At 35.2% G+C, this 14,721-nt stretch overlaps 1 protein-coding gene across 7 annotated transcripts in view; it reads left to right on the top strand.

The window, feature by feature from the left end:
• CGNL1 (cingulin like 1) overlaps positions 1–14,721 on the top strand; it is an 83,294-nt gene that overhangs the window by 38,534 nt on the left and 30,039 nt on the right. For all 7 annotated transcript variants that reach the window (XM_075764036.1, XM_075764035.1, XM_075764034.1 and 4 more), the window contains exons 5-8: positions 688–789; positions 1,490–1,638; positions 2,129–2,264; positions 4,256–4,468. In XM_075764036.1, the coding sequence (XP_075620151.1) occupies positions 688–789; positions 1,490–1,638; positions 2,129–2,264; positions 4,256–4,468 (600 nt within the window). The remainder of the gene's footprint in view (positions 1–687; positions 790–1,489; positions 1,639–2,128; positions 2,265–4,255; positions 4,469–14,721) is intronic.

Raw genomic sequence — 14,721 nt, 5'->3', positions numbered from 1 at the left:
ATAGATATCTAAGTGGAGAGAGTATTTTAATTTGTGATTTAATTTGTAAAAGCAGTAATCTAGGATATTGTTTAAAAGCCATATTACAATAATAACATTTGACAATCTGCCCACTGAAATTTTTTTGTTTCCTGCTATGTGGTGCACTCTTTTTTCAGTTCTAAAGCAAAGTGAAGAAATGCCCAGTTGTTTCAGTGATGACATAAGAATGATTAAATGCTTACTTTTGATGATTATTTTATCCTGGGCTATAATTAGTTAAAATGAAAATATAAAACACATCTTAAGAAATTACTGAAGAGCAGTGTTTGAAAATCTGTCTTGACCTATAAGCATGAATCCCTTTGATGTCCTTTTGGTGTAACTGGTGATATCTCAGTTATATTTGGCCCCAAGTACTCATGATTTAATTCATAAGTTGCCTAATTTGAATTTTTCTTTAGGTATGTATATTTTCTGTATTATTGGCAACATGCCTTGAGCAATTACCAAGTTTTATGAAGCTCAAATCATGGTTCCTTTGAAAATATTAACATGGCTTGACCCATATGAAAAGTCTGTGGTGAGCTCAGGCAGTTAATGCTACACTTTATTAGCTTTGCTTGTAGCTTTACTTTAGGTTTTTTTAAAACAATTGTCAAAGAATATCTTGGCTTTGTGGGAATAAACATCTCTATTTAATTGTAGGTTTCTGATTCTTCGGCTGAAGTAAAAGCATTGGTGGAACAAAAAGCAGAACTTGAAAGAAAAGTTGAAGAATTAGAGAAGAAACTGGATTTAGAAATTAGGGTATGGCAATTTGTTGTTATAAAGCTTTTGACTGTTTCAAATATACTTTTCTAAGTCACAACTGATCAACCAGCTTCATATACTTTTTAATCCATATATACCTGTGCTTTTACAGAAGACTTTTTAAGTGTAGTTGCTCATAGCATAGTTACCCTTTTTAAGAAATCTCTTTCTTCTTAGTATTTGAGAAGGAGTTTGGAGCACTGAATAGAAATGTTTAGGCACATGCACATAAAATTTCTTAGGTATCTGCAGAGGTAAATGTTAATCTGTTGACTGTGGCGAGACAGATATGGAGTGAGAGACAAACTGTATTCCTCATGTAGCTGCTGTTTATTAATTACAGCATTATTTTTGCAGTGCTGAATTCAAAGTAGTTAAGTACAGCCATGCCCTGAAGACATGAGAAGAACAGCTTGGATTCTTTTGGGTTGCATTTTTAGTCTGTGATGAGAATCAATATACTTGAAACTGATTAGATAGTACTACGGAGACTTCACTTCTCACATTGTTAATAAAAATAAAAAAGCAGTGCTTTGTGTGTTTTAATAAAAGTTTCAAGCTTTTAATATTCCTAAATTAATAAACTTATACAAGTAAAAATATTAAAGTCTTGAAATGGCTTCTTTCATATAATAAAAAGAGCCTTAAATTAATTTATGCTTTGTCTATTGCTTAACTTTTGGTGTACAAAATTCAGAATCAGCAAAATTCCAAAGAAGAGAGAGATGCTACACAAGCAAGCCTGAAAGATCTTCAGTTGCAACTTGATGAAAGTATATGTGAAAAAGAAGCCTTAAAAAAGCAGCTGGAAGAAAGTGAGAAGGAACTCAGGCAAAACCTAGAGGAGTGAGTTAATTCTAGAAAAGTTATTCTTATATTTAATTTTAGATTAAAAGTACCCGCATCTTCAGAATATGTTCATGGAATCAGACAGAGTGATGTTTGTAATTGTAGGAAATGTTTCTACCATTTAAAAGAGGCATTTTTTTAGAATATCTGGAAGGAAGAGAAAGATTTCTGAATTTATAGTCTTCCTCTTAGTGTGAATTGCTTTTAATATTTCATGGTCATATAGTCCAAGTCTTTAAAATATGGAAACTCTTGAATGCTTTAGTCAAGAATATAGTACAAGGTTTAAAATAAAATACAACTTTCCACTTAAATATCTACTTAAGAGTTCTCATTTTTATCCCTCCGACATTTGATTTTTCTGCCTCATTATATCCCATTCCCTTGTAGGGAACATGGGAATAGATACTCGTATCTTTTTAGTACTTGAAAGAACAAATTAGTATTTGTACAAATGAAAAAATCCTGTCTGATTTTTCCTGATCAGGCTTTTTCAAGTGAAGATGGAGCAGGAACAACACCAGACTGAGATCAGAGATCTTCAAGACCAGCTCTCTGAGATGCATGATGAACTGGATAACGCAAAGCATGCTGATGAAGGGGAGAAGGAGGTTCTGATTGAGGTTAGTTATAAAGTACCAGAAGAAGGTTAAAAAAAAATAATCAGAAGAATTGCATAAAAAGTGGGAACTAAGGTACAGGTAGAAGAAATATATGCCTTAGCTTTTCCCATTCTGTCAATCAAAACAATATACCATTATTAGCTGACCTAAGAAAGCGTGTTATAACAACTACATTAACACTAAAAGGAATACAAAGTATAAGTACCATTGTTTTATAGAACAGGAGAACAAATATACATACAACATAATGGGTGGGGGACAGCTAAGTTATCCAGATAATGATCTCAGTCAGTTTTAACAATTACATAGGATTTGGGTCAGAACAGGGAAGATCAGTTTAAAGAATGTGTATATATTAACAAGGCTAGATGAGATTCAGCTAACAAAGTTAAAAGAACTCACCAAAGCAGTCTCTAAGTTGTTGACTCTTTATTGATGGGTCCAGGGAGAGAAAAGAAGGGATAGAGTCTGAAGAGGATCGAAAGAGTTCTGGGTTTTCTGCTACCTTGGGATGAAAGAGGAATTGGCTATAGCCCTGGTTATAGTAATATCCTGATGATGAAATAGAGAACACTGCTTATTAAATTTGTTTATAAGGGTGTGTAAGAGTATCAATGCATAATGGTTCAAGAGGAAGATTAGAATTCAGAATTATCTTAATACTTTGTATTACAAAACAAGTAACTTCTCTTAATACAAGTGCAAAGAACTAGCTTACGAAGTGGAACCTAAATGTTAAAATGCAAAATAGGGAGCAAAAGCATAGACAGTAGATCTCAGGAATGTTAAAGATCTTTGTATGCAAGACATGCTGAGTAGAACTGCCTTGGTTTTTGTAGGTGAGATTTGATTACTCTCTTAAATTACTGTCTTAAATCTCAGGTACTGCAATTGAAAGTTGTACATAAGTAGGGGACTATCTGGAATGATGGTGATAGTACTGAAAAAACATTACCTCTGAAGAAGGACTTTAATCTGAATGGAGGCATGAGGGAAGAGACAGTAGCACATTTTATATGATGTTGCTAGAAAGGAGATAGTGGTCAATTTTTCTATGTTGTGTGGGGATAGAGTAAGAAATGAGAGACTTAGCTGCAGACATTTAAAGTAAATGTTGGAAAACATTTTCTATTGATATGGATAATTAAACAATGGAACATGGCTATCTGGGATGGTAGTAGAATCCCTTTCGTTGTAGGCTTTTAAGGACAGAATATATGTGTGTCAGGAATAGTTTAGATATACTGATCCTGCTTCAGTGCAGGGGAAGCTTACATTCTTTTTGAAAGTGCAATTATTCACAGCTTGAGAAATACTGAATTAGGTAATTCTTGAATCTATATGGTTTTGATTGTTGCTGTTATTTTATTCTGTTTGTATACATGCATGTGTGTATTTATTCTTCAGATTCACTGACTACCCATTTCCTTCCTAGCAATTTGGAAAGGGGAAATGACTTCTAGGGTGAACACGGTGGGAGGAGGAAGGGTGTAAAGGCATGGACTCAGCTGGGAAGCACTTGTTTTGATTTCAGCACTTGCAGAAGCAACTTTATTCTTTCCGGCAGAAAAGACAACAAGGAATTATCATTGAGTTCACTTCTCTTGCAGTGTGGGTAGAAAAAAGGGTTTTGTTCTTATCTACCTCTTTGCCACAGAAGGTAAGACTGAGGGAGTTGTTAAATTGCAACCTTAGTTTGACTCCTGCTTATTTTACAGACTGCATAACATACACCATTAAAATCTTTTCATAGTTTTGCAGCATCATATGTTGACCTGTTATATAAAACATCAGCTATGTGTTATACTTCTAATAATCTTAGGGTTTAGTAAATTTTTAACTTACTATAAAAGCTGCAAAAAATACGTCAGTCATACAAAACAAAATTGGACTTGAAGAGCTGATACTTAGATGCTTTCCTTCTCTGAAACACAAACGGAATGTCCATTGGAACTATTTGTCATGCAATTGGGTTTAATTTTGTTCTTTAGGAGCTGATGCAAATGAAGCTGGATCTGCAAGAAGTATTAATAGCAAAAGATCAACAAGAAGAGATTCTGAGAAAGAGAGAGAGAGAGCTTACAGCTTTAAAAGGAGCACTGAAAGAAGAAGTATCTAGCCATGACATGGAGATGGATAAACTTAAAGAGCAACACAATAGAGAATTGCTCAGTCTACAACAGAACCTGGAGAAAGCAACAGAGGTGAAATAAGTGATTACAATTAATCTTTACAGGGAAAAATCATACTTCTCACAGATGTTGTATGCTTTCAGATACTACTATTTTCTTGCAAAATAAATAGGTAAAGATTCAGGCTAGGATATTATTAGCTGCTGAGGATAAGTTTTATTTCATACACTAATATAATGTTTTGATTGTCACAAGTGAAGTTGTGGTCCTTTCTTCAAGCAGTTATTTGCTATGTTTGCTTCACTGCAAACTTTGTGACAGAGTAGGTGAGAGTACAGTACAGAGGACCTTTTGCTTGTCTTGTGTTAAATGGAATCACTGAAACCTTGAGGACAGCCTGAAGAGTGCCAGTGTGCTTTGCCAGTGATGCTGTTGAAATTACTGTTTTGGAGCTTCTAGCAGTTTTCTGCAGTTCTCTGCAGCCCGCTGTTCCTGCCTTCAGCTCTTTGTGTCACATCCTGTTCCCTGGTTACATTGTCCCACCTTGTCCCTTCAACTACTTACTACTAGGGGTTTTTTGTTTTATTTTGTGTCCTTTTCCTTTATTGAGTTTATTTTGTTTTCTGAATAGTCAGAGTGCCAGCACAAGGGAAACAGCAGGGATCAAGTGTCTGGAAGCAGTCAGGAGGAAAATAGAACTGAAAGAATTGCCTCTTCTAGCATCAACAGGAAGTCTTTGTGAGGGGGAGAATAGGAACAGTTTTCAGATGTGCATATCTGTTATGGTTTTCCAAAAGATGTCCTTTGTGAAGTTATCTTTGCAGAGACAGCAGCTAGGAATTTATTGAAAGTTTTGGGTTTTTTTAAAAGGATCTCATAAAATTTTGAGCATTATTTTTACAATGGCAGGTATTTGTGTCTTTTCCGCATCCCCTTCCCTCATTTTATTTCTGTCAAATATTTGAGAAAATTTCTACAGGCAAATTGTGCTTGACCAACTGTAAGTCAAAATTGTAGACCCAGTTTTATGCTTACAAATGTCCATGCTAATTTATATATTTTATCCACACCTCCTTGGTGTTAGGTGAGTTGCAGTTATCCTACTGGTCATGGCCGAAAACATAATGTAGAACTGAATTAAAACTAAGCTTGAAACTTGGAAGAAGTTTCCAAAGATTTATGTCCTTTATGAGCAAAATAGAAGCACATATGGAAGACGCTGGATAGATACTGTATGACTGAATTCTGATAAAGAGTATTCTTTTAAAGGATTGTTTTTAAATGTGCAATTTTCTTCAGTGTTTAGAAGAGTTTATATACACTGGTTTGCTTATGCAGCCTAGGACTTCTACTTGAGATTGTTTGGCTTTGCTTAAATATGTTGTTTCTGTTTCTTTACATCATCATGAAGATATTTGACTCATCTGAGCTGCTTGAACTGATTTTTTTTCTTTGAGAGAAAAGTAGAACATTTAAATTATTATTTTTTAGTATACAGTAATTGTAGTGACAGCTTAACCTCAGTGAACCATCTTTCAAAGTTACTGCATGGTAATTTACTGTATTTCAATTATGGAACTGTAATTATGACTGACAAGAAATGAAAGAGTAGTCTGTTTGGCATAACAATAACACAGTCTGGGAAATGGCTCTGTGACTGGGTTGCTGTGGCTTAGAGATAGTTATAAATAGCATTTATTTACTTGCATGACATAGTCTATCTAATAGTAAATTTAATAAGATGCTCAAAACTGAAACTTAATTACTGTTGCTCTAAGCACCAGTTCTGCTCTTCCGATTTTACTTCAAGTGATTTTTGTTGTTGTTTTTAAGTAAAACGTTTATCATGCTTAATTGGAAGGTGGTTTGGTTTTTTTAAAATCTCACTAGTATTAGTACCCTTAATGATTTTTTGAAGCCAGCATTATCTCTATGCCTGCTGGCCAAGATTAGTTGTTGAGTTTGATATATCCTCTATCAGGAAAGAATAACCAGTCTCTGCAGGGAGTTAGATGAGTAGTGATCTGCTGTGATCTCACATATGATGTTAATTATTTGTTTTATTATTAATCTGGAATACCCAGCAGTGTGTGTGAAAATCATGTTTTGTACAGTTGAAACTGCTTGACCTGCTAAATATTTTTTTTATATTATTGCAAGCTAGAAAGATTTATATTGGCTGGTGGGATACAAGAAATTTACATCAAAGATTAGTGGAAAGGGCCGTTCTGTTATATTTAATGAGGAAAACAGGTATGTAAATCCTGTAATAGTGGTTTATCATACAGAAAATATGCATGCCAATGTTTGATAGATCAGGGTATATTGGAGTCTGTATGTACAAGGTTGTTAGTTCTTATGTTGCTTCTATATCATCCAAATTGGTACACTGAATAAAAGTGTTTTGTGATATGTATTAGGCCAAAAAGGAAGTTGTTGCGGGGAGAAAGGAAGTATTTTTTGTGCCAGTGTTAAAGCAACAGAATTTTTCATCTGCTGGAGACATCAGCTAGGTTGGCAAGTAATTTACAGTGCATTTAGTCTGTGTGATTAGAATGCCACATAGATCTGTTTTGAAATCGTGTTTTGAAACATACTCAAGGTTATCTGATAGGAGAAAAGAGCGGGGTTATTTGTCATGTGAGATGCTGTTCTCATGCTCACTGATGTGGTGGTAGGTTGGGGGTTTTTGTTTTAATAGAGATTGTTATATAAAGCCACAGATATTAAGATACTAATTTTCTTTGCTACAATTTACCTTTTTAACTCACTTTTATGTTATGTCTTTTGCTTGTGGTAGTCTTGAGCTGGCTGTGATAGTTCTTAACTTCGTTGCTTCTTTATTAAGACTGAGACCAGACTATTTCCATTTAACAATAGTAAAAGTTTTACTCTCTCATAACATACCTCTGTGGGCTAATAATTGCCTTTGATTTAATAATAAATTAAAAAAATAATGTCTTTCTAATTTAAAAATTGATTTATCCGTAACTGCAAATGATAGAGCAGAAATGAATATGAATCCCCTCCTGGTTTTAATGTAGTACAAAAATTTTTATTATTTAATCTGACGTTACAACACAACAGGCCAGAATTGTACTACTTAACCATGAGTGCTCTGTCACTGTAAATGAAGTGCTGCTGTTTCAGTAAAATTTGGAAATAGCTTTTGGAATGTAATACTGTAGGTGAAAGGTGGTAGCAAACTGCAACTAGTACAAATTCCACTGAAATTTATTCAGTTCAGAAGTGCAGTTGCAAACTGCACAGCACTGTCAAATTTATGTCTGTTTTGAGAAGCAGTCTGCGCAAATTTAATTGTTCAGAAAAAGCTGTAATCATCACATTATGAAGAGGCTTATCTAAGCCTGACCTTGACTGATTTATTCAGGGTTCATCATACTTCTGACATTGTTATCAAAATGATAAAACAGACACTCAGAGTTTAGAAGTAGATTCATTTTATCAACACACTTAAGAATGCAATGAAGCTCATGGTCATGTGAGCTTTAACTGACATGTATGTGTTAAGACAGGTGATATGATTAAAGAGAAGAAGGAATTTTACCAGAGCAAGTGGTAGGAACAGCGAAAGACAGTGGTTACCTTCTGCACATGTTATGAACTAAAAGTGTACTCCTTTAAAATAAGAAAATAATATAAAAATTTGAGCATTGTAGATGAGAAGAAGCTTTGAGTTTGTTTCTGTTTTATTCCCCCCACCTGTATGTAGTGATTGTGAATTTAGATGCATCAGAGCTGTAAAGAACTTTTGAAAGTGAATATTGTTTCTTTTTCTACCTAACCTGATAATATGATATTTCTTCCTCAAAGCTAATGAAAATCTCCCACATAGAGCAGAAGCTTAAGAAAACCTAGCTTAAGCATTGCAAATGATACTGACATAAACTGTGTATGCCTTTCTTGTAGAAATGACTTGGCATATATAGTTTAAATGCAAAATGAAACATAACTAGATTTTGTTTACTCTGAGAACCTATTTTGGAACAAAATACAAACACCAAACAGTGGTTACCCAAGTTACTCAGGGTAAAGTGAAGACAGAACTGATGGTGGAACTTTGCAAAGACACTTTGGTAAATACAGTGATAGATAAATTTGATTTATATAATTATATGTATGGAAAAAATAGGATCCCAACTAACATGCCACTCTAAGGTGAAATCTTGGGGTTATAATAAATAGCTCTATAAAAACATCATCTTGATAGCAGTAAAAGAAACAAATTATATGATAGGAAATACTTGGGCATAAGAACATCGTTATGCCCTTGTATACATACATCTATAACTCATCTGAATCTGCATCCTGAATACTGTGTCTGGGTCTAGTCTGTTCACCTCAAACAAGATACATAACAATTGGAAAAGATTTAAAGAAGGTGAACCAGGATTTCAAATGGCACTGGGGGGTTTTTTCTTTCCTCTGCTTGCCTGAGTCAGCCTTTGCCATGTTGAAATAACAATGGTAGAAGCTGATTGGTAAACTGTATACAGAGTCAAAGAATAGTGGAGTGAGTGGTCCGAGTCAATGTTTCCTCTTTCATGACCTGCCCCCCGCCTTTTTCTGCCCTCCTTTACCAGTCCTCTAAAAGCCTGGTATGTTTTTGATTGATTTCCAGTGTGGTCCTACAAACACAGATGGAATGGGGCAAAGAGAGGAAGGGTGCACAGACAGAAGCATGATGGTAGAAGGGAAGGCTGCAGGCACTCCTTAAATAGGCATCATTATTGGAAACACATATTTTAGAACTGTATATGGAAAATCTGAGAGACAGATTTGATTTGTTTTGCTGTAAGTGTCTGTTCTGTGCATGGAAAGGAAGTTGTTTGGTAATAGCATCATGCATGGTTTTAGGCACCCATTAAATGAAACACCAAATTAGGGAATATTAGCTGTGGTGTCAACAAGAATAATAATCGTGCCTCTAAAGTGCACTGAAGATGTAACTTGGTGACTTTGTCTTTAGTGCTAAAGCAAGCTTTTTGAGTTCCAACTCCTCTGGTCTTTCATTTCCATGCAGTTTACTCCTCCATTTATTTAGTGGGAACATTGTTTGGATGCAGACAATACCATGAAACTACAACTGAATTGTTTTTATACTGTATGTAGAGTCAAGAAAGCCTCTGAGCAAAACTGTCCTGCCACATTCTGTTTGAGTTGGATTGGACCATGTCTAAACAAGACCAAAAACCCCACCAAAACCAAACCAACAACTGTTTTATATGTAATAGTCATTTCACCATTGTGAACCTTATTCAGCCAGGACTATTTCATTTAGTTTGGGCTAGGAAGGGGGATTGTTCATTTGTGGGTTGTTTTTGTTTGTGAAAGTTGGCAAGAGCCTGTGCAGTCAGATACATCTTTAATACCATCAGGAGGATCTGTAATCCTTATCAGCAGAAGACAGTATATGTGTGTTCAGGTGGTTTGTCCTGTGAAAGTGTATATTTGTTTGTGTATGTGTGTGAAATGTTTGACTCTAAGCCCATTCAGTAGGGTACAATGTGAACACGGAACCAGTTAATATTTTACTCTAGTCTTTGCAACAACTTCTGACTTTGAAAGAACTGTTAGTATAACCCAGTCTGAGTATGTCATGATACATAGCTAGCAGGATAATATGACATTGATAGAGCTACTGGTTGAGAGGTTAATACTTGCCTGGCTCTGGATTTTATAACTGTGTAAATGTTAGGTCATGCCTAATTGTTTAATATGTTTTGTGTAAAATAAGGGATGCATTCTCAATTTTAAAATGTAGGCATTTAAATCTTTCATTAAATCTCATAAATGAAAATCTAAATAGTTTTGGACATGATATTAAGGATATCATGCTGTTTAGATCAGTGAAAATGGCCTTGCAAGAAAACAAGTCTTCTCTAAGCTGTCACAAGTGAATAATTTTTAACCAGTTAGTAGAATGGATCTAGCTGAAATGGAAGAAAAGACAGTCTGATTTGCTTGTGGATTTGTGCACTTGCTTACTGAATAATCTCTTGAAGTACAGCTGAGGATTCAGGATGATTGCAGCATACCTCACTAAGAGATAAAAACACACTGACCCTTTTAATAGGTAACTAATGATAGTTACCTTCCAAAGGCATAGCCATGTGTTAAAGTAGGCTAGGCCTCATTTTGAGATGATGGGAAGAATTAATATAATCAGCGTAAGGTAGAAAAGCAGTAAGTAAAGCCATTTAGGCCATTAGTCTCTTTTCCACAAGCTTGGGTTTGTTTGTTTTTGGGTTGGTAGCCTAACGCTCCATTTTGCTTTCAAGGAGTTTTCACATTCCTTTTTCAGAGGTATGAGATTTTATTACCCATGCTATCCAATGTTGCTGTTATTCATCCCAGGGCTTCCAACTGCTTTAAGAAATAGTGTCTGAGTTTAGAAAATTGCCTAAAGGTACACCATGGGGAAAAATACTGGAACTACAAACTGAGCTACAAACAGAAATAAAGACCTGTTATTTGCATTCATGAGCTTTAAGAACTAGATGACTATATCTGAATAATACTGAATTCATAAGCTGTCTTTACTGAAGAGCTAATAAGGATTACAATTAAAGGACTGTCCCTACGTTGAGACTCAGTATGTTTGTCTTTTTTCCTTGGGTGTCAGTCTTTGGGTGTAGGTTCATTTTGGTTTGTTATTTCTTTGGAAATCACCTGCATGTTACCTAGGGAAATCAGTGTCTAGTTGGTTTTTTTTTTATTTAAACTTGATTTGTTTATATACAACAAGGAGAGGATCATCCGGGGGAGCTCAGTAGATCTGATTCCGTGAAGCCACATGAAATATTTGTGTTCTAGCTCATTTTGAATGGAGATTTATTCTTTAGGTTTGTACTTCAAGTATGGCAATTAAAGAACAAACAGTTAATTGTTTGAATTCAGTTTACTCAGTTTAACTTGATTCTGAAAGGAAATGTAAAGGTTTTTAGAAAAATTGGCTTTGTGCCTAATAAATGTTGAATCTAGCCAAACTTTAACAATTCTAATAAGCTGTGAATGAGATACTTAGCTTCCCCTCACTTTAGCTCTTCCTGTATTTTGTAAAAGGACTCTAAAGGTCCCGTACTGTGCAGTCACTGCCAAAGGGGAATTTCACCAGCTGAAACACTGAAGTCAGCCAAAACCATTTTTAATGATCAGTTACACAACCACTCTGATGTCTTTGCCAGTGTTGAGGGTGTGGTAAAAAAAGGTGTGGAGCCACAGAACATTTTCTGCATTCCTGTCCAAGAGGTTTTTTTCAGTATTCAGGTTGAAATAACAGTATTTCATTTGATCTCAAGGACCCTGTTTGTGTGTTCTGTCCAGTTTCTTTGAGTTTACACAATAATGGGTGGTGGGAAGGATTTTGGTGCTTTTTGTACTAACTGAGCTTGATCTCCGATTCTTTAAATCTGTTCACTGCTTGCACCAAAACTGAGAGTAGAAGGGTATACACTCGTTTTACCAAGATTTCTACAACAAAGGAGTTGGAACATTATTTATTGTTTTATTTAAACTTGGTCTTGACTAATTTTAATATATTTTAAAATATTTCTGGATACATAGACAACTATATATGAGGACACAAACCCAAACTTCATTAGATTCATTTCTTGTTAGGCAAAACACCTGAAAGGTGCAGAATGAGAAGTGAGGGAATTGAAATTCCTTTATGGAGAGTAACTTCCTTAGACCTAAAGCTGAAAACTAAATGTCACATGCATATGACCTCCAGCAGCTGCAACTACGTGGGCTCAGATAAGCAGACCTGTGCTAGGTAAAACTTTATAAATCAGGTGTATGTAACAAATCAAATAGTACACATATGTATGTGCATGCATTCTCTCACTTTCTTCTCTGTTATGACTTAAAAATAGCTTTGTACTCACTTAAACACAATGTTAGAATATTTCATTTATCAATGTTTTTCAGACTTTGGTCTGTTTCTGCACTCAGTACACACTATTAAAAGCTTCTTCTGAAGAAAGAGTTATATTGATTATTTCACAAACTTTAATGCATTTTCTCACTATAGCTGCAAGCTCATGGGTAATGTTATTCCCCGTATTACTTATAGGAAAGTAAGAGGTAGAGAGATAACTGTCAAAAGTGTCCATGAGTTGTTCATGTTCAAATTAAGGTGCTTAGGTTAACATGTTAACCATTATATAGTCCTTGATATATTCAGGGTACAATTGTTGCTGGTTTCAGTTGCAACTGTGCACTCCAGAGTTTGGAAACCAAACCGTAGTGTCTCAAATCAAGCACCAAGGAAATTAAGGAGCATGCAGTTACTGATTGCCTCTGGAAAGTTTTGGTTGAGTGACTTGCCTCAGGAGCTCTTTGGCAGAGACAAGAATAGTCCTGGTTCTCTAGGGCTGCATTTGGGTACCTTAGCTGTGAAAATATCCTTTCTCTTACAGCCTTACTTATTTTTGCAGCACTCTTTTATTTCTGCACCAACAGCCTCTTTTACTGTAAACTCTTGACTTGTTCTCAAGCTGATCAACTAATCCTTTAAGCTTCAGAATTAAAGTGTATGAGAACTATTAAAAAATGTTAGTGGTTATTGACCGCCATAGATTATTTTCCTACATGTATGATCTTTTTTTGTGGTCAGAAACTGACTTTTTGCAGTGGACCTTTCTTTTAGGAATTGATAACTTGTTTTATTCATGGTGGTTTGAGTCCACTGCTGGGCTAATAAGTAAAGGTACTGCATGTACAGTATGGCACAATGACAATGTCAGAATGCAGAAGCTTATCTTCAGGCAGACACAGAGGACTTTGTATTGTAGGACCTCATCATTACAGCTATGTTTTCTTTCTTCTAGACAGGCTTCTTTTTCTTTTTTTCAGCTTTTTTCAGAAATTTGCAACCCATTTCCAGCTTCTTTTACCTGATCTCTGTAGCTTAAGTCTGCTGATAAGGCTTGCTCAGTCTTAAAACATGAGTTTAAACATGATAAAATTGGAAAAAGCATAATAAAATGTTTCATGTATTCAAAAATAATAAATGAGAAGAAGGTATGAGTGTGTTTAAGAAGTCTGCAAGAATGTGGGTATTAAGAGGAAGATGTTATTCCTTCAGAGATTGAAGAGATGGAAATCTGAATGTGAAACAAACTAAACGTAGGGAATAGAAGGCACTGAATGTCCTGAAAGACAGAGTGAGGACAGACAGATTGGAAGGAAAGACAAAGCAAATGCAGGCAAATGAACATAACAAGGAAAATGCTCTAGGGTTTATACCTTACATAAATTTAATTCCATAATACAATATAGTAAAAAGTTGCCTTACTAAAACATACTACTACAACTATTAGAATCATTCTATGATTCTAATTAGCAAGTGGGAGTAAAAAGAAATAAGCATGGTTTATGTATCATAGGGAAGACACTGCAGTCTTGGAATTGAGATACATTAATTTTAAGGTGCAAAGACCCCACTTCAATGCTTGATATGATTTCTCTGCCTGCCTCCCCCTCCCCATTTTGGGGGGAGAGAGGGGAGGTGGGTTTTTTTGTTTGTTTGTTTTGGGGTTTGGGGCTCTTTTGTATGGCAAATATGTCTGAATATACAGTATTTTGTTCCAGCTTTTGTTTTCAACAGTCTTGTTTAACTGGTTTTATCTGTTAATGTGCTCTGTATATGTTTATGTACATAATCTCATTTCAACTCTCTGAAGAGGCTGATCCACAATTCTGTGAACTAAAGAGCACGTTATATTAACATGTTTGTTAATGTTTCATATTCAGCTTAAATCATTATTTTGTGACCTTCACCCAGTTCTGTTACCATGGGTTAAATTTATATAAACTTAGTTAAAATGATTGCCAAAACTTTACCAACATCCCCAAATAGTAAATCTAGCGATGTATAGGATTTATGAATAGATACCAACAGGAGTCATTAATTGATGTAGTCCTTAAAACACCTTTTTTTAACTCACACTCTTTATGTACAGTGTCATTAGAAATAAGTCATGTGTGGACTGAAGGATATGGATCCACAGCGCAATCTGTACATGTGAGTTCTCCCTGTCTGGCTTTTTTCCTCATTTGTACTTACTAGCCCTGTAGTATTCCAGTTATCCTTCTGCTTTCATCCTCATCATTCTAACCCACTCTAATTCAATGCTTTTGCAAACAGCTTTCAACTCCTTTTTTTGAATGTGTGAGCCAGTCACTGAAGTTTAAACGAAAGCTGTGCCTTCTTGCTCATGTAGACAGAATCAAAGAGAATAGGATTACCGCTGGCCGTTAGCAAATACCATCTGTTGTACAGTTTAAACTGTCTATGC

This window comes from Balearica regulorum, chromosome 12 (genome assembly GCF_011004875.1).
Source record: "Balearica regulorum gibbericeps isolate bBalReg1 chromosome 12, bBalReg1.pri, whole genome shotgun sequence".
In the NCBI taxonomy this organism is placed as follows: domain Eukaryota; kingdom Metazoa; phylum Chordata; class Aves; order Gruiformes; family Gruidae; genus Balearica; species Balearica regulorum.
This window is presented reverse-complemented; position numbering and strand designations above follow the sequence as displayed.